We start from the raw sequence: 19,285 nt of genomic DNA, 5'->3' as shown, positions 1-19,285 counted from the left end.
AAGTGTAAGTGCCTGTGTCACAGTTTATTTGGAATCCCATGCCCTGGACCCTACTGCCATTGTTATTTAAGAGAAGCAAATCTGGATCACTATTTTATTCTTAAAACAAAGTAAGGAATAATTATTGTGACAGGGCTCCTTACATGTTCAGAAATCTGGATGGTATAGTAATTTCAAGATTTGGCAGCTGGAAAGCAGTATTATTATATTTTTAATTGTAGTTTTCACTTAAGTATCCCAAGTGTCCTTTGAGATGTTTGCCTTCCCGTTTTTCATTATAGTACAGTTTACATTTTTCTTGCTTTTGTTGCTCCTCTGTCTCTGCATGTGTACTGCTCACTGGTGTGTGTGCTGTGTACTGTTCACTCTGTGTGTTTTGTGATAACTCAAGCATAGTGCATGGAATTGTGCTAGTCTATCTTGCAAAATAATTGTGTGTGCTATAGTTATATTGTTTATCATAGTAGCTGTTCCAATTGTTAATTGTCATTATCTGTTTTTAATGTTGTAAAGATTATGAGGAAAAACATCAAACCCCACCTGTTAATGGGCGAAAAGGCAAGTTGATGCTGATATTGCTAGTGAATTGTGGGTGTTTGAGAAATTTTACTTTTTTGCTGCATGTATGTGTGTCTTGTTTAGTTCTACTAGTTCAAAATTAGTAAGTTCATGTATGTTCAGTTCTAATGTGTTGTTTCTTGCACTTAAAGTTGTAATTTTCAACTATGGTTTTCAAATCTTTCTTTGAATCAAAAGCTCTAGATTTTTTTTTTTTTTAATTGTATCACTGAAGATACAGTTTACACCATCTAGATATGTGATTGTGTTGCCTATTTACAACTAGTGGGATAGTTTTTGTATTTTTGCTCATGTAGTAATTCCTAGTCTGCCTTATCCTGAGAGATCAAGTATAGTTTACAAACATCTAAAAAATTGTCTGCCTTTTCTTCCAGTTTTTACTAGGTCTGTGTACTTTTTTGTCACTTTTGTCACAGTTTTGCTAGTCATAGGAGAGCTGGACCATTTCATTTGGAATATACTGGTAGAGAAAGGCTTATGTTACTAGCAATCGTCTCTATTGATATTATGCTCGATAGTCTCTTGTATTTCAAATGCTGTAGAAATAAGATTAATTCAAAGCACTGAAACATTACCATGGAGATTTATATTTATTATCTAAAAATAGAACAGGAAAGTTGCAATGAACAACCATAGCTTACTTTGAACTTTTATCCAAGTTCATGGTTCTAAACTGTTTTGATAATTTGAATAAATTTGTTATTATTTTTCCATGTACTTCTAAAGCCATATTATATTTAGACTTTGTCTCATCAGTAGCTTTTGCCAATGAATGAAATATCATCTATGTAGTGCCTTGGCTTATTACAATTTGAATATTCCTTCTTGCACTCCCATCTCTACCAAGAGCCCACGTGGGGATAGCCCCAGTCACAGTACTACAGGCTATTCCTACCTTCCTCTCCCCTAGAATGACTTAGCAGAGGGAATACAGGTTACAGGAGAGCAGGGACTCAGGTTTGCCTGTGCTAGTTCATTGTGCTGCAGGGAAAACCAGTCTGCTTTTAATATGCCGCTTATTATCCAGAGTCGACAGACTGAAGGAGGTGCCTCTGCAGAGAGGGTGCTGTGTCAGCAGCCTGGTAGAGCAATGCACAGGGTCCCCTCCCTCACTCTAGTGGCTGTGCCAGCATAGTCCTGAGCGAGTTCAAATGCTGTAAGTCTGCTGCTGTAACTGTAATGCATGCTAATTACCAGATAATTCAGTGTCTTATACTTTTAAGATCCAAATTCCAATACCGGTAAAGTTGGAGACTTTTGCCACTGACTTGACAAGGTTGACAAACCAATCGTAAGTGATTAAGTCAGGCTAAAGCTATTTTCATTCTGAATTTATCTTCCACTTCTTCAACAAAACCAATATTTTATGTATTTAGTTATAGAGCATGAAAGATATACTTTGCACAATAAACTAAGTACTACTAAACTGTATTTAACAGTTTGTTTTCATATATTTCTTAATTTCTCTAAGGTGTCAATTTTGTGGCTTAGAAGTTTCTTCTTCACAGCTCTTTTACTCCAAAAGAATGGTCTGTGCCTAATATTAATTTTCAAATATTTATTATAAAACCACTGCACTTTTCAATTTTTCTTCAGGTCTTTTGCATTTCTTTTCATGTATTTTTTATAACACCTTTTGATCATTTGCATTTGTGAGAAAAGGCTCCTGGTAATTCTGTCTTTTACTGTCTTAATTGAGGGTGCATAGAATATGATACAGTTACCGAAGCAGAATTTTAAGTCTTGCAGGTTATCAGTTCCCTCGCTTGTTCAAATATTTTACATAATTACACAACAGCTTTGTCTATGTTATGAGAATCAAGAATGCTTTCCAGTTCTCGTCTCCCAGCTTGAGAAGTGTCTGGAGCCTTTTTGTGTCTTGAGTCTATACCAAGACAAGACCCAAGTCACTGAGTGCTCCCCTTTCTGTGCCCTCTAATTTCTGCCTCCATAGGAGCCCCACCACTCCCTGAGCAGTCTAGATGCCTGGAGGACTAGAATTGAAAGTATGCTGTATTCCAGACTTGCTGCACAGTTTAGACACAATATAAAGAGTGTAGGTGACTGAAGTGCAAACTAGGCATAATAAAGGGACCCCAGTCAAAGCAGCGCTGACAGATGGACCTGTTTAAATGACTGACAGAAACAGTGAATACATAGGCTCTTTTGAAAAACAAGCATGTGGCTGTCATGCCAGAGGGAACTCTCACCCTGCTGACTGACCTGAGCATCTTCTTCCACCTAATAGCATTTGGGATTCCTGGAGATGGGGTCTAAACTTTGCCTGAACTACTAAACATGACCACCATGAGTCTGTTGTTTGCCCTCTATTCCCCTGGCCCACTGACTTTGCTAAGAGACCATGACAGCTTCTGAATTTTGCATGAAAAATTATACTGAATATGTGTTCTATGTGTGCTGTGAGAATACTTAACATAACCATATGTGTTATGAGTACCTAGAGTAATAGTATATTTTAATTAAGTTCTGGTTCAAGCAAAGTAAGGTATAGACCTGTTGAGGTTGTGCTAGTTGTAGGCAGGCACGTAACTGCAAACTGCAGGCTGGGAAAATGGTGAAATGAAAAAAAACCCACAACACAACAAAACAAAATATGTATACCCATAAGATGCAAATCCTCCAGACTGAAGTACCTACATTCTGCTGAAATTCCTTATGATATACATGACTATTTTATGTACTTAGCTCTAAAACTACCAGGGAAATATGACAGATAAGAAAGAGTCTAACTACTAACTTGTCCATAAATAGCTTCAAATTTAAGTTATACAGAATGTGAGGTGGTGTCTTTGAAAACGACCTCACAATATAAAATAACATTTATAAAACTGGTACAGGACAATGTGGTGTAATTTTGCCTGCTAGCCAAACATAGTTTTTCTGGTTACTAACCTAACATTTTATAAGTAATGCTGAAAAATAACACAGGCATTTTGCATGAATGGTATTTGCATATCAAGGTGCATGTAAAATTTGCATGTAAATTTGAGCAATTAGAAAACTTACAGGATTTTAATTAGTAACACTTGATATTCTGAAGAACCTAGAACTTTCTGAAGAAACAAATCTATATTTTCCATCTTTCTGTAAGCCATTTATTGTATTTTCTTTATTGCTTAGTATTAGTACTTAAAATTAGTGGCTTATTTTCAGAAACATTTTGTTGACTGAATAATTTTTTTAACATTTTAGAATTGTGCCATAAGCTTCAACCTTAACTGCACTTAAAAAGGGTAAAACGCCTGTGATTGCTTGCAGAGCTTTTTTTATGTGTGTGTGAGACATATGGTCATACAATAATAAATTACCTTTCTGAATAAAAGATAAAGATTTGCTACAAATTACACCATTTTCAGTAAAGAATTAAAATAACCTGGAAAAAAAAAAAACAACAGCCAAACCAAACAACCAACCAAAGCCCACAAAATGACAACACAAACAAAAGGAAAAACTCCACCAAGACCAAAACATTCCAAGCTAAACCTTTAATTCTGCATTCTGCAGGGTAGATTGTAGACTGTTCACATTTCCTTGTGTGCACAGATCACTTGCTGACACCAAAGGAATGGGAATGCAAACTTAGCAGAGACTGTGGGAGAGAGGTGCGGAGCAGAAGCTTGCATTTTGCTGCACATTTATGTTGATCATTACTTGTAATATGCCTTATTTAAATTTGTTAATCATTAGACTCTGGAGAGACTTTGACTTTCATTGTGTTTACCTTTCATAGCTGGGTCTGAAAAAAATCCATCCAGCCCAGTGTCTGGTCCCCAGCACATCAGGCAGGGATGCAAGGGGAGAGGAACAAGTGTGTCATTGTGCTTGTCTGGGATACCGGATCCCCAGTCTCCTACAGCCTGTGCCTCAGAAACCTGCAGAGCCATCAGTGGGATCTTTATATAGTATCCTCATCTTCCTCATAGGCTGTCTCCAGCCTTTGTCCCACCTTAAATCAGTCCTGCCAACATAAACCTGCAGTGCTTATCCAAACAGGTGACTCAGTAGAGATGTTTCTCTGAGATATTCAAAATCTGCCTATTCCAGATAGGCCAGCGGGCCAGCTGTATTGCATTCATTTCTGATGTATTTCAGGCATATACCCAGAAGAGGGAGCAAAACTGCCATATTTTAGAAACATGTAAAGAGATCTGAAACAAACAAATAGATCCTCCCCCTGCCCCACACAGTTCTGGAAAAAAAAAAAGCCTTGAAAGTGACTTAAAAATAATATATTTAGTTTATGATATTTGAATATACTTTATCAAATATGAGTATAGAGATATTTAATGTACCATTAACTGACTGTATTTTTTCTTCTGGATTTTCTGATATTTCTTTATATTCTACATCTCTATCATATTTATAAAAGTGGCAACTTTGATGTTTAGCTAAAGGCAGGCTGTGACTTTACTAAGTGATATTGCAACAAGTACTTTCTGTGACCTTGCTTGTGTACCTCTACAATTTTCTTTAAAATAAGCAACAGAAGACTCAAATTGATTTATTTCCCATATAGAGGGATCCACTAGTAAAACATTTAAAATTAAGTTTAGAGTAGAATTGATGGGATTTGCAGGTAGAGAATGAGAAGAGACTGCTACAGGACTAGGTTTGTTAAGTGCTTCAAAGCTGCAAATAATTAATGTAGCATTGAAGTCAATTTCAAGAAAACATTTCTGGAGTAAAGGAATAACCTACAGTGCACTAGTAATGATAATATAGATATGTAGCAATATTTTTTATTGCCTACATAATGACTTCCATTAAAGTTCTTTGAATGTGTTCCTGGTGAAGCCCCAGGGAATGAATATTCTTCCAGTGTAGGGAGGAAGAAATGTAGATGAACTGTTACTGTGTCAAAAGGGGAAGGTAAAAAATGGTGTCCTCAGATTTGCTGTAGAATGTTACCTGGAGAGACAGGAGGTCTTGCTCTAAATTTGTCAGGAAAACACTGTCTAGTTCCTGTTACAGCAGGTTAGTGGAACACCAGCCCCATTTTGCTGAGGCATCTGAAGGTTTGTTTCTCTGATGTGGGAGCAGCAGCAGTCTGGCATAAGGCCTTCATTGCTGACTTTGGGTCACTCCAGGCTGGCCTTGATGCCATTAGGAACATGCTGGTGGTGCAAGGTGTGGCTAGATTCATTCCAGATATCATGTAGTACGTTTGGGACGATTCATGTATCATGACTTGAAGCCGTTTGCTTTCCCCAGTAGAGGTTTGACAGAGCTGAGAATATTTCTGTGTGAACTCTTGAGGCCAATGTCTTTTTCTGTATTCTTGCTTTGTAATTTAAAACTTGTATAACATGAATTTAGCCTTTTCTGTGTCTTTAACTAATTATTCTTCTTGTCTTCTTCATGCATGAGTCTAAAGATCTTGTGTGTCTGGTTCCAAACATAGTTTCTCAGTTTTTGACAGTTTATCCCACAGTTCTAATGGCTTGTTACTGTGCTGTTTTGTGTTTAAGACGTACTAGCCAAATCCACTTTGACTCATTTTTACAGTAGTTGTCACCATACGTTATTAAGAACATAATTCCTTTCTGAGTGTTCATCTTATAAAACAAAAATAGAAGGCAGTTCTGAGGAATTTTCAGTTGCAGGAAAAGCTGACTAAATTAAGTATGTCCCACTGAAAAAAAGTGAAGACTTTAGGATAACATAATTTAAAGTCTAAAACTAGAAATGGACTGATAAATATTTGTTCACAGAAATTTTAGGAGCTGAAAAGAATATAAAAGCTGAGTGGATTTAATAAAAATAAGACAAATTCCAGTAAAAGAGAAAGTATATAAAGATGTTTCAAGGACAGGGGTCATTATGAAAAGGGCTATTAGTGTCTGCAGTGTGGAGAAAAGAAAGGAAGTTTTCTTTGCATAAGAAAACTCCTCATAATTGGCATCTGGTATTTTGCTGCATCATCTTGTACTTCTGCAGTTTGCTGCATCGTTTCAGTTCAACTGCAACATTCCCAGTGCTAAGTTGCCATGTTTAGAAATTCAGAAAAACTGGAGATATGCAACTATTCTTATAATGTATTGTTTCCCTATTTTTAATATTTTTCATATTGAATATTCTAAGCAAGGATATAAGAAATGCTGAGATTGTACTTAACACTAGATGTACAGGAGCACACCACCCTCCTCTCCCAGGCAGTGGGTCGCGTTCTCCAGAGGGAACGACACACAACCAGGGGCCATCCAGACACAGCGGGGGGATCCTGGCTGCCTAATTCACTGTGGTGGGGGTATGAGCAACAACTGCATGTAATGAAACAGCTACAGATAAAGACTGTATCTTTCATACTGGTGGGAAAAATCTGGATCAGTGCATCTGTCAAATCCTTCTAGCCCCAGTTCTTCTGACTCAAGAATCTCATATTCTTATATTTTATAAAATTTGTATGAGGTCTTTTTGTATAAATATACAATAATTTTCCACCTTTCTTTACACATAAGTCAAAACTGATTATCAGAACAGATTGAAGTTCATTTGTATGGGAAGTGTGTGTGGTAAGAAGTATACAAAAATTTACAATTTGATCAAAGTTGACTTTGGCTAAAACAACAAATGGATAGATGGTGGCCTTTTGCCTTGGGGGGAAAAAGAGATTTTAGAGACTATAATGCGTATTTATCTAACCAGAGAGGATATATGGAGCACTGACATTTTGCTTTTTGCCTGTTCATCAGCATATCTTACTGGTTCCCAAACAGAAAGCTCTCATTTAACAACTTATTTTCTTAGCTTCGTAGAGCATGAAGTTGGAAATGGAATTAGAAAATGGTGGAGGTTAAATGTTGAAGTAAATCTAATGGATATATCTATTTTTATTTCTCAGTTGAAATAATAACCAGTACTAGTCAAACTCTTGCAATGTTCTAGAAGTCAGTCAAACTTTTCACCTGATCTGGAGTACCTCCAGCCTGCATATACTCAATCTAAGAGTTGTACTTGACTGCTGATAAAATTAAGCAGCCATTTAAATTTAATGCTGATGTGCTGTAAGAATAACTAAAGCTGTAGAAGGATGGCCATTGGAACCTTTTCTGGAAGTGTTTATATACTCATACCATTACTTTCAGTATAAACATAAAAAAGTAGCCTGCCTTGCTTTGTATTATAGGTTTTGGTTGTAGGTTTTTGTTTGGTTTTTTGTTTGTTTGTTTGTTTTCTTTTTCAAGGTTAACAGATGGCAAAAATATTTATTCAAAGAGTTACATTTTTATTTGATATTTATTTTTTCGTGTTTGTCAAATCAAGTGTTATTATAGAAGCACTTATGGAGTGCTACCGAGTGGGTTGACTGTTTTCTAGGTACTTAGCTCTCAAAAAATTAGCAAGACTGAGGAAAGTTTTTCTTTTGGTAGGGAACTTTTTTATGATAAGTGATATTGTTGACTAAGGAAACTACAGTTTTTACATTCATAACCAAATCAGGAGTTCTAAAAAAGAACTCTGACTGACAAGGTCCTGTCTTCTAAAACTGCCGTAAAGCTAGTACGGAAATCACTCTGGGCTTCCTGGTGTTCTCCAGTATTTAGGCTATTTGTTAAATATCCTGACAAAATCCTGTGTTTGTGGTTACTCTGCCTACTTTTTATCTTATTCTAACTATCTCCACTATTTGACCTAAACGATTGTCTAATGTTTTTTCCTGGAGGTGCCTATTCCTTAAATTCAAAGGTAGTTTTACTAAGGTCATTGAAATTTTTTGTGTTAGTTAAGACTCTTTTGGACTCATCCAAGAAAAAGGAAGCAGAGATGGCATCAGTGAATTGCTAAATGTGTATTTTCACAGAGAAAAAGAAGGAATCACATTTTCATTAGGAAAAAAAACAAAAAGATTTTATTTCCATAGTTTGAAAACAGAATGTTTCTTTTGAAATTTTTTATTTAGTACTTATTACACATGGCACTTCAAAGACGACAGTTCCTGTTTCAGCATGCATATCTGTGGTGTCATGACATCATTACAGTGACAATTTTATTGATGTATTACTTGAAGCCTACAGCTCCATCATTTTTAAAAATCAAAGCCACATTTTATAGGACAGCAGCCTGTCATAGAACAACAGCCACAGATAAGTAAGCTGCAGGATGACTACAGATAACATGTCTACATGTTAATATTTTGAATGAGAGATAGAAGAAAAAAAAAGTAACAGTCGTAGGCTAATATCACTTTATGTCAATTTATTTTGAATTTATAAGGTTGAAAATGTATTTCATATCTATCATATTCTTCTCCATCACTGACTATTACTGTGACCATAGAAGTGGTTATATCTGTGGGCAGTGGCTGTTAACAACTTTGAACTTTGCGGGTTCAGCAAAATAAGCAGCTTCTTAACAATCCAAAGCAAAAATGGAGTTTAGAGTGTTGAATCTATCTAGTTAATTGGTCTAGATTTGGTCTTCACAGGAGATACCAAAAGATTTAAAACCTATAGTATTATGTTAACCACCTCGTTAATTAAAGTGTAGACCAAAAAAGTCTGACAACCTCAGAAAGACTAATGTCTGGCGAGTCTAGCAAAAGGAGTCTGTGTCTAGAGGAGAGTGTACGTGCTCCTATTCATAGCTCTTTTTCTGAGTGGTTAGGTCAGAAATGCTGGTTTCAGGGTACACGACCCATAATTAGCAAGAAAGATTTTATTGAGTAATTTAATACTAAAATAAAAACTGAATTTAAATCAAATCTGAGATATAGAAATTAAATGTAACCTAGTTGTGGCTTAACAATTGTTAAAAATACTTTGTCAATTTAAAGTAAACCTACATGATTACTGATTCAGTTTTGTTTTGTTTGTTTCTTTGAATTATACCTTTGCAAAGATTTTTTACCAAAATATTTTTAACTTCCTTTTCCATTCACAGAAACATAAAGATATTGTAAGAAACTATATAGAGTACCAAGTTTTAAAAGCAGAAGAAATGATTGTGTAAATAACCTTGTTTTTTTAATTCCAATTGTTAAAAATCAAAGAGATCAGAATATTTGACAAATTACATATATGCTAACTTTCATATAGTATGTTTTGTTCAATGTTTAAGATGTTTACTAATTTTCTCCACCACAGGCCTCTAAATTGAATAACTAACCGAAATTTTTTGCCATGTTAATGACAGTACATTTGTTTAGATCAAGTTGTCCCAAGTGGTATTAGGTGTCTTATAATGTAAGTTACATAATATTTCTGATTTTTTTTGGTTTATGCTAGAAGTTACATGGGAGGACCAGCAGAAAAAGGTGAATGGTACAATAACTGATGACAAACCATTGCCGAAAAAGAAACACCATTCTGAGCCAGGTTTGTCAGGGTTTGGAAAACCACATGAAAGCATGAGACTATAAAAAACACATTTCATGCTTTTGTAATGCGTGTGTGCTTGGTGTACCTTATTTTTTTTCAATTTGGTGTGAAATTTTTAGTACGTAGAGACCATTTAGATTACATAGTTCTGTCTTAGCCAAAATAGATCTGCTTTTGTAAAAAATTGTGTTAGAATGCACATGCATTAGAAAAAAGTGTTCTGGCACAATACTAGACTTAGATTGCTTTTCAGTTTTGAATTTTGTTATGATTTATCTATATGTGCAAGCCTCAGGAATCCAAGTATGAGTTATACTGATTCTTATTTAGTTGACCAAACCAAGGTATCTACTGCATGTATGGTGGGAAAGTCATCTCCTAAAGACTTGAATCCGAAACCTTCTTGCACCATCACACATGGCAGAAATAATGTTCCAATGTAATTTTCATACAAGCTGCATTTTATATCTCCATACGGCTGCAGTTCTCAAATCTAAGAGCACTCTTACTTCCTCAGTCCTGTATATGAATTAATTTCTTCTGAAACTAAAAATTATCACAAACTTTCTTCCCTCCCACACATAAAATGCAATTCTTTGACTCTGTCTTTATTCCTACAAACACATGGCAATAAAAAGTAAACCTAATAATGATCATTATAATGATGCTAATGATAATAATAGTATTTTTCTCTCCTCTGAATCAGAAAATAAAAGGACCTAATCACATTAATTTATGCATTTGCAAAAGGCACGTGATATTATGTTGATAAGCACACTGCAAGGAGTAGTGAAAAGGAAAGGAAAAGAAAAGAAAGGAAAGGATCTTTAGGTTTCATGATGTGTTTGAAGATTGGTCCACATCCATTCAAGTGAATGTGAATTTTTCAGTTCGAAGAATACATAGGCTCAGTTTTGAGCTGTTGGGTGTATTCGTTATCTCGTTTTATCTAATAATAACACTTTTCCCAGTCACACAAGTTTGACCAACTGTGCCACCTCCTAAATTAGTGCTGCAATCTCAGTTTTAGGCTCACCTAGTTTTTTGCTGAAGCTCAACTGCTGTACAGCTGAAAGTCCAAGAGCCAGAACTGAAGAAGAGCCACAAAATCTGGACTGACTCTGCATCCTAGGAATTGGGGAACCTGGCTGCAAAAGGCCAGATCAGCATCTCTTGTTTCCTGCCTTTTGACGCGTCAGAGGAAGTTACAGGATAAAACCAGTACTGCTCATAAGAGTCAGGATCAGAATGTAACCTATCTTCTTTTTCAACTGAGCATTTTAACTATCAGACAACAGATTCAAAATACAATGTCTGCAGACAGTCTGCCCAGACTTTTACCTTACAGAGTAGCTAGGTAAGAACATTAACTCCATCTCCCAGCTGGAGTGGGCTTAGAACTGCAGTCTAGGCAGATGGCACATTCATAGTTATTAGCAACACTTGTTTAGAGCCACCTTCCCCATTTTTTTAGAAACGGGAGCTGTATTTTTTTAGTTGCCTATTCTTGGGGCATTCTGGATTTTGGAAAATGTGTGAAATCTTGTAAGACAAAACCAAAACAAAACAGGTAGAAGAATAGAAATCAGAAGTAAATATCGGCATTAAAAAGTTGTCACATTAGAAGTGTTTTGTATATTAAAGCAAGATTTATCTGATATTTATCTGTTTTTCCATCTGGAACAGCACTACTGACCTCCAGTGCTTCAGGAAATACACAAAATTGCCTTAGAAAGCCATAGTCTCAACTGCCAAAATCTAGAATAGACACGAAGTTGAATAAAAATTATGTTCTGCACTCTACAGTCCTTGGTCTTTCTGTGAGGGCTGATGCCTGATAAGAGCACAACTCCTGCTCTGATTTACATTATCAGTAATGTCTTTCATAGTATGTTCATGTGGGACGATTACACATGAGGCAGGAATATCTGAGGTGGTTCTGAACATGCTCTCCAATGGGCACCAACTAGTGCATATCTGTATTCCTAGGATAGTTTTCCAAACCAATTCTCTCTGTTTGTCAAAAAGCCCCATGTACTAAAGTGGTAGAAGTTGAGCAGTACCCGGTGTAACAAAATCAATGCAACTTCCAGGATTTGTGTTACCTGCTACATGTGGCATACGTCTGTCCCCTATAGACATCCCTGTATCATTACACTTAGTTCATTTGCAAGACGTAGGAGTCAGGACACCTGGAAGGAGGTACCGTGACAGTGTACTCACCCCTGGGTGTTAAGATACGTTGGATCTCTGACCATAGTCTGTGAGTGATGTAGCCTGATGGAACCTGCCTAAATAAGCTTCAAATTCCTTGAAGATTTCCAATATGGGATTTACTCTCTGCACAGGACTGTGCTTTTGTTCATCTAAGAAGGCTTTAAATGTTCTGTTTGCACAGAAAATAGCAATGTGATACTGATACACCTTAGTCCCTGGTTGCAGCTGGCAGTCTGCAGGAGAAGCGAGGAAGAATACAGGCACCTCATATTGCTGTTGCTTTTGATTGCCTTTTCATACAAAGATTTTTCTGCTATAGGTTGTCTTGCCCTGTCTCTAAGTTTGGTTTGTTTGTTGATAATTTAACCAAACCAGTCACATGGAAAAAGCCATGACAGTATTATAACTAAGAAAATCTGTGAGAAAAAATAGATGTTGAATACACAAAATAGATACTAACTACACACATACATAAATACGCAAGAACTGAGACTGTGAGAAAATTATAGATAAAACCATAAATAGATAAAAAATAATTCTAAATAACAGAAACAATAACAGTAATGCTGTATCATATGAAGCATTAGTATTAAAGAAATATGCATGACTAGAAATGATATTAACAAATTTGTTGAAGGACAATTTAAGGTCATTAAATAAAATAGTAAAATGGTTCTTATTTTCAGGCTTTTCAATAGAAGATGCTGATAAAATTCCTGTTCTTGAATATCAGAAATCAACAAGTTTTCTTAACTGTACTGTAATCTCTAAGTTCTGAGACAATTTGCAAAATGATTGTTCAGTATTTTACAAAGAGTCAGTTGTATTAATGCAGAGATTTGGAAGGATTGGAAAGGCAAAATTGCAGAACTCTAGGTAAGCACAGCATCAAAATTCAAGCCGTGTCTCATGTGAGTGTGCCCTTCCTTTAGCCAATGTGAACACACTGTCAGAGAACACCATGTTCTCAGGACACCACCAAATCAAAGAGCATGTGGAATAGTGATTTGTTCCTATCTAATATTATTAAGCATTTCTACTTTCAGCACCCCTGTCTCTGAGTTGTAATAGTTGGCATGCGAAAGAAAGTGAATAAAGCTCTAGTCTTCTAATCACATTTCCTTGGTCAGTAAACTAAAAAAAACCAAAAGCACAGCATGCTAATATTTTCACAAAGTTCTATATTTTGATATCTGGTGCCTTAAAAGAGGCTGGAGAAAAAGTAGGCTATGGGTAGGAATGTCCTGTACTGATACTCCATCAGGGAGAAAGCACATAGTTTAGAGTACCAAGGCAGCAATACTCATTTCTTCTTCGTCAATTGTTTCTGAAGTGTTCAATCAGTCTCATTATGCAAAGTTTTGGAAGCTGAATGCAGTCTAGCAAACTGTGTCTCCATCCAGAGATGATACAGCTAATGCAGAAACTACCTTCATGAGATAGCAAAGGAAACGCTATTGCTTTTCTCCTTTTTTCTACTTGGAGACAGTAGATTTGACGTTTTTTCCCTGGATACCCTCCTGTCATGGTTTCATTATCATTGCCTGTTGAGAAGATTGCGGTGTCATCAGACATATAGTCTTTGCCAAAGACAATTTTAATTTCAAAGCAACAGTTGAAGAACAGAAACATGGGCAAGTGCTGGCATATTTGAATATGGTTGACCAAAAGGAAACAGAATAGTTGAAATAGATTTATGCATCTTGGCATGGAATGAAGTGAAAATGGAGTGTTCCTGTACTTATTTCTGGGAAAACCGTATTTCTTTAATATAGTACTAATTTTTTAGAGGAATCATAACCACGGTAGATTAAGCACATCAGAAAATGCATGCCTACAGATGGTAAGTCATTATATGTACTGACTGTCTTTCAATTTGAAGGGTATCCTATGAAAATGCTGAATTTTGAAAAGCAGCAAAGTGGGTAGAATTTACAAAAAGAGCTACATGTTGCATGTATGCAGATTGTTTACCTGTGACAAGTGAGGAGTAATGGCGATTGAATATATGGCATGACTGTTTTATTGAAAAGAAAGAGCATTTGCACACTTACCAGAGACTGTTCTTGCACTTAATAAATGGTGTATTTAAAGAAGATAGTCCTCTAATATATTTGCTTCTTTTAAATTCTACTTTTATCTTTTCCTATACCACTTTGAAAGACAATATCTCTAGTCTGTACTGAAGAACAAAAAACAAAGAATTGGATTAATAAGAAAAATAGGCACTCTGTGCTGGGGAATTACAATCCCAGTGTGAGCAGGACACATATGTAATCAAATATTGCACTTCAGTGTCCTAGCCAAATTGCATTAAGTCAGGGTATAATTGTAATTTAAGATGGATCAGAAATAGTGCAGTGTCCTGAAAAAGTCTAACAAACCACATACCTTTTTCTATATAACCTTTTATTGTTCTTTTTGTGTGTGTGTGTGTGTTTTGGAGACCATTCCTTCAGTCTTAACTATGTGATCACCTGGACAATCGGATTCTGTGGGTGGTGAAACTTCTTGACATCACTAGAATGAGAATAGATTTAGAATAGGGAGATATCTGATTTAGGATAGCTTATCTATCCTTTCTTGACAATAGAGGGTGTATTTGTATCTATGCTGTTAAGTATCTTTTCTGAAGTAGTACTGATGTTTGAATACCTAAATCACCTAACTTATTAGTGACATCTATTGTCTTTTCAGGATTTATTCTATTTCAAATCAAGTGTGTAACTATAGTGCATTAATATCTTTATTTCATTATAAAATTATGTGAGCTTTACTCAGAGAAACAAAATCATAAAAGCTCTCTCTCAATTTCTCAGTTTCTCTCCTGAGACTTGTGGAAAAGTAATGCAGTCCACATGATTTCATTTGATTTATAGAGTTCATGATACTTAGGATATTTAATATTTCTTGTATGTTGTTTTCTACCTTCTTCTCTATCATCCTTGTCTTTTGGTAGTAATAACCCACATTTTCCATATTCTTACTGTCTTTAGTTAGGATATATTATATATAGCATATATTATATAATTGCAAAATTAAATGTATTGCTTCTGTCTTTCCTGTATTTTATTTGTCCTAGTTAGTTTTCTGCTTATATTTTTGAGGAAAAATGTCAGCATCTGTTCAGTATACAGCTGTGATTTTGTGTGTATGGATTTACACTTCAAGAAAAAGAACTCACCTTTAACTAGTAGAGAATTACCTCATTCAAAAAAAGAGAAATGTGGAATGGGCTCTGTATCAGCAGGAAGGGTAACCGGATGATGTGGCTTAATGCTGTTAAAGAAGATTAAGGAAAACTGATTTTATTCACACCCCAGCATAGTCAGCCTTTCACTCTAAATCTTCTTTTAACAAATATTTCTGCTCTTAACTGTTTTGCTATATACTCTTCCTCTTTTATCTGTATCCTTAGCTCTGCAGAGTTCGAGTGTTGCCAGGGAATCTCTCTCCTGAGGGTTAGAGGTATTATGTCATTCTTCAGGTTTAGTCACATCCAGACTAATGACACAGAGTTATGAAACATACTGACTCCATGAAACATTTCTATCTTAAAGTTTCCTCCATGTTTTAAGATTATGCTTATTTGATTGTGCTATTGCACATCTTATTTTGTGAACAGTATACAGAAATAAGGTTTTTGAAATCTAGAAGTCACAGAAATTTCTGAGAGCAGGTATGAAAAAACCTCAAGGGAAAAAAAAAAAAAGAGTAATTAACTCACATCTCTTTGTCGTATGCTACTTTTAGAATTTCAGATGAGCATGTTCGATGTGTAAAGTTTTAAGCGTGTTTTTTGAACACTAAGTTCCTAAACAGTTCTCTTTAATGAGTGACATTGCTTATAAGAAAAATTCTGCATCAAAGCATGATAAAATAGATGGTACTTGTTATGTTTTATTCAGACTTGCAGTACACTATCTGGTTTTCATTTACTTTATAAGTTTATTAATTGAGAGTATAATTTGTTTCTAAATCTGTATATAGTACCCTCATACATACCACTTTCCTGCGTCAAAATGAACAATTGATCCAAATAAATTCTAGTTCCACAACAAAGCAATGACTATGCAAATGAAGAATGCCTGTTGATGTGATGTAAATTTAATAGAATTTTATTCCATGATTTTGTTCTGGGATTTTAATATATTTCTGTCAACAAAGATCTGTTTTAGTGGATTACAAGCTACAAAGCCAGAGAATTCTCAAACTATTGTTTGGGATTTATGGCATAATCAGGAGGAGATTGGTTCACATAAGTGCTATTGTGTCTAAATTAATCGGTCTATTAGTACTTCCTTCTTATCATCAGTAACTGAAAGAAGTTAGTGCATTACCATTGCAGAAATACTACAAATTCATTAATATTTGCAACAATTAATGCAAAAATATTACAAGCCATGTATCTCAAGAGATGAGGTATCAGCTGAACAGATATAACCAGAGTGAGAAGATACCTATTATCTTTTATTTTCCTCTGTGGCTTCTATTGGAATTATTCTTCATAATTAAAAACTTTTTTGTTTGACACTTTGATGTGTAAATATATTTTTACATAACACGTACTTTGCATGAGGACTTTTAAAAACATAATTTTTTAAAAATATTGGTATATGTGACTGATATGCAGCCAAATAGTGACCAGTTGGTTCTAAAAGCTTCAAAGGGAGCTTCCCTGGTAATCAGTTGTGTCTGTGCTGAGCCTCACTGATAGTACTGGAATGCCTTTCATTACCATAGCAGGCAATTCAGAATTTGGAAATAATATTATTCCACCCATCCTTTGAAAATTTCTTCAGAAGTATCTTAATGCAGTATATGTCTTAAAGTTATGCATTCTTATGGACAGTAAAAATACTTTTTGACCTATATAAGGATAAAGACCTTTGCATGACTGTTTTTGACATGGTAGGAGTGCTTGCTTCAGGGCTATAGATATATAATACAAAACATTTTCAGAAATTTTCAAGTACTTCAGCTAGGGTTTTGGTGGTGATAATAATGATTGATTTATTTAACAGTTATAACAATTATATCTAGACTATATTAATACAAGCTATAATACATCAAGGTGAAGTAGATCTTTGTATTCACTTATTCCAATCTATGGATTCATTGTACTTGCCCAAATAAAAATATATTTATATGCCATTATTTCTTTATTTTTTTTAACATATGAGAACATCCTTTTTCAAAAACATTAGCTGTTTTTCTTTTGAATTGCATCTCATATTCAGCACTCACGTGTTCATTCTGTAAGCAAACTTAATTGCTGAAAATATGCATTCTAAGTATACATGTTACAAGCTGCTTGTGTTTACAACAAAGTTTTGGCACAGTCTTGGCATTTGATAGTAGATGAAAATTATAATCTACCAGTTATAGAAAAAAATTGCTTAATTATAGAACATGGTGTTTATCAGATGAAATTTACTGTTGTCTTTAATTGCATTTATTTATTTATATTGCTATTTCTAATTTCACATTTTTCAATGGCATCTTGATATTGACTGTAAAATGTGGATAAAATTATGGTATGTGAACCTTTTTGGAATTCTTAATTGAATGTATGCAGTGTTAATGAATCAAGGGCAATGTTTTCTGACTCATTAACAAACTGCAAGGTGAAATTAGAGCTTATAGATATATTTTTAATTAATATTTCTGATTATTTTTGGAAGAATGCATTCATTTTGCTAATGATGGTCGCTTCACGGTTCTTTGTAATTATTATTACTTTTCAAGATGAATTCCTCCCATTCTTTTGCTACAAATGGATTTTCAGTACAGAGAATGACACTGTCCCTCAGATGTTCTCCATGTCTGAAATGGCAGTGTGTTTTTGAATGTGAAGTAATAAAGTAAGTAATGAGACAGTTGCTTTGGCATTTGACTTGCATGCATTTCCAGTAATTTAGACTTTTGTGAGATGAGAGTAACATTTTGTTCTGAAAAAGTATCTGCTGAATTGACCATGAGAGTTAATAGCTGTACATTCTCTTTTCTCACATTCTGTATTTTGATCTTGGTAATACCTTTGGCACAGTGTGACAATAATGCAGTCCTTTCCAGAGTGTGTTATGTGGATTCTGAAATTCTTGAGCTTGTATATCCTTTTGAAAAAAACCATCTGTTTCCTTTTTGCTTTCTGCTTTGGATATGTGAAGTTTGCTTCAGCATATATTACAACAATTTAATAATTGAAAAAAATAATAATACACTTCCCATTGGTGATGTTAAACTGAATGTTCAGTACTTTGAAGTAAAATGATACTTATGTTGAAGTAGATAAAGTTCCACAAGGTCGGACAGTCATGAATGAATGCGTTTATGCTAGTTAACATACCTTTTACTATCCAGCTTTTTCTTCAGCTTCATTACAAGAATTGACTTTGCTGTCAATTATAATTTTGGTTATTTCCTCAGCTCCTATACTAACCCTGTCTTTACTGTTCCTTTTTAACAACAGTCGTTTAACCACTTCTTCCTCAGCTTTTTTTCCTTCTGGCGTCTGTGTTATTTTTTTCCACATTTACTAACTCTGCTCTGCAGACTTCTCTCTAAAACAATTTTTGGCCCTTTCCCTCAGTGTCAGTTTTAACCTTCTGAATACATCCTCTCACGCCCATCTCCTTTGTCTATGTCTGTCCCTTACACGATGTGATCACAGAAGAAGCGGAATCATCAAGGAGAAGAAACTCAGGTCTGTCTCTTCTACTGCTTTTCTCTGTGTTATTTTGGTTCATTTTACCTTTCCTATAGATTTTGTCACTGCTCACCTCACATACTTTTCACTCTTTTCTGCCTCAATATATTTAAATATTGGCAAACTACAAGTATTTGAGATACTCATGTGATTTTTATTAACTGTAAACTATGTACTCTACAAAAAGCATTAACTGATGACATGTGTGCTATACCTTAAGACTTTAAACTGATTCGATTTCTATCATATCAGGGTTTATTTCCCATCTCCATAATCCGTTAGTTAGCCATTAAGTTTCCAACTAGCACATGAAAACAATCTATAATTTGTTTTATCTTTGCATTTGAAAACTGCTACAAAAATTATGGAAACTCTGATATAACTATTTATTTTTCACCCTGGGGAGGATATAATTTGAGAACTGAATAGTTTTAGTAAGTTA

The 19,285-nt window shown here is 35.0% G+C and overlaps 1 protein-coding gene across 29 annotated transcripts in view; it reads left to right on the top strand.

Moving 5' to 3' along the window:
• The window catches only part of RIMS2 (regulating synaptic membrane exocytosis 2), a gene marked incomplete at its 5' end in the record, with an annotated part of 471,635 nt that overhangs the window by 345,058 nt on the left and 107,292 nt on the right, over positions 1-19,285 (top strand). For 4 of the 29 annotated variants that reach the window (XM_082045216.1, XM_082045205.1, XM_082045231.1 and 1 more), the window contains one exon: positions 18,808-18,840. The exons of 23 other annotated variants lie outside the window; for them this stretch is intronic. In XM_082045216.1, coding sequence (XP_081901342.1) covers positions 18,808-18,840 — 33 coding nt within the window. Of the gene's footprint in view, positions 1-9,824; positions 9,915-18,807; positions 18,841-19,285 lie in introns of all 29 variants that reach the window. 2 more of the 29 variants (XM_082045227.1, XM_082045230.1) reach the window with 2 other exon arrangements.

The sequence above is a fragment of the Streptopelia decaocto genome, assembly GCF_964273445.1.
Source record: "Streptopelia decaocto genome assembly, chromosome: 2".
Classification (NCBI taxonomy): Eukaryota; Metazoa; Chordata; class Aves; order Columbiformes; family Columbidae; genus Streptopelia; species Streptopelia decaocto.
This window is presented reverse-complemented; position numbering and strand designations above follow the sequence as displayed.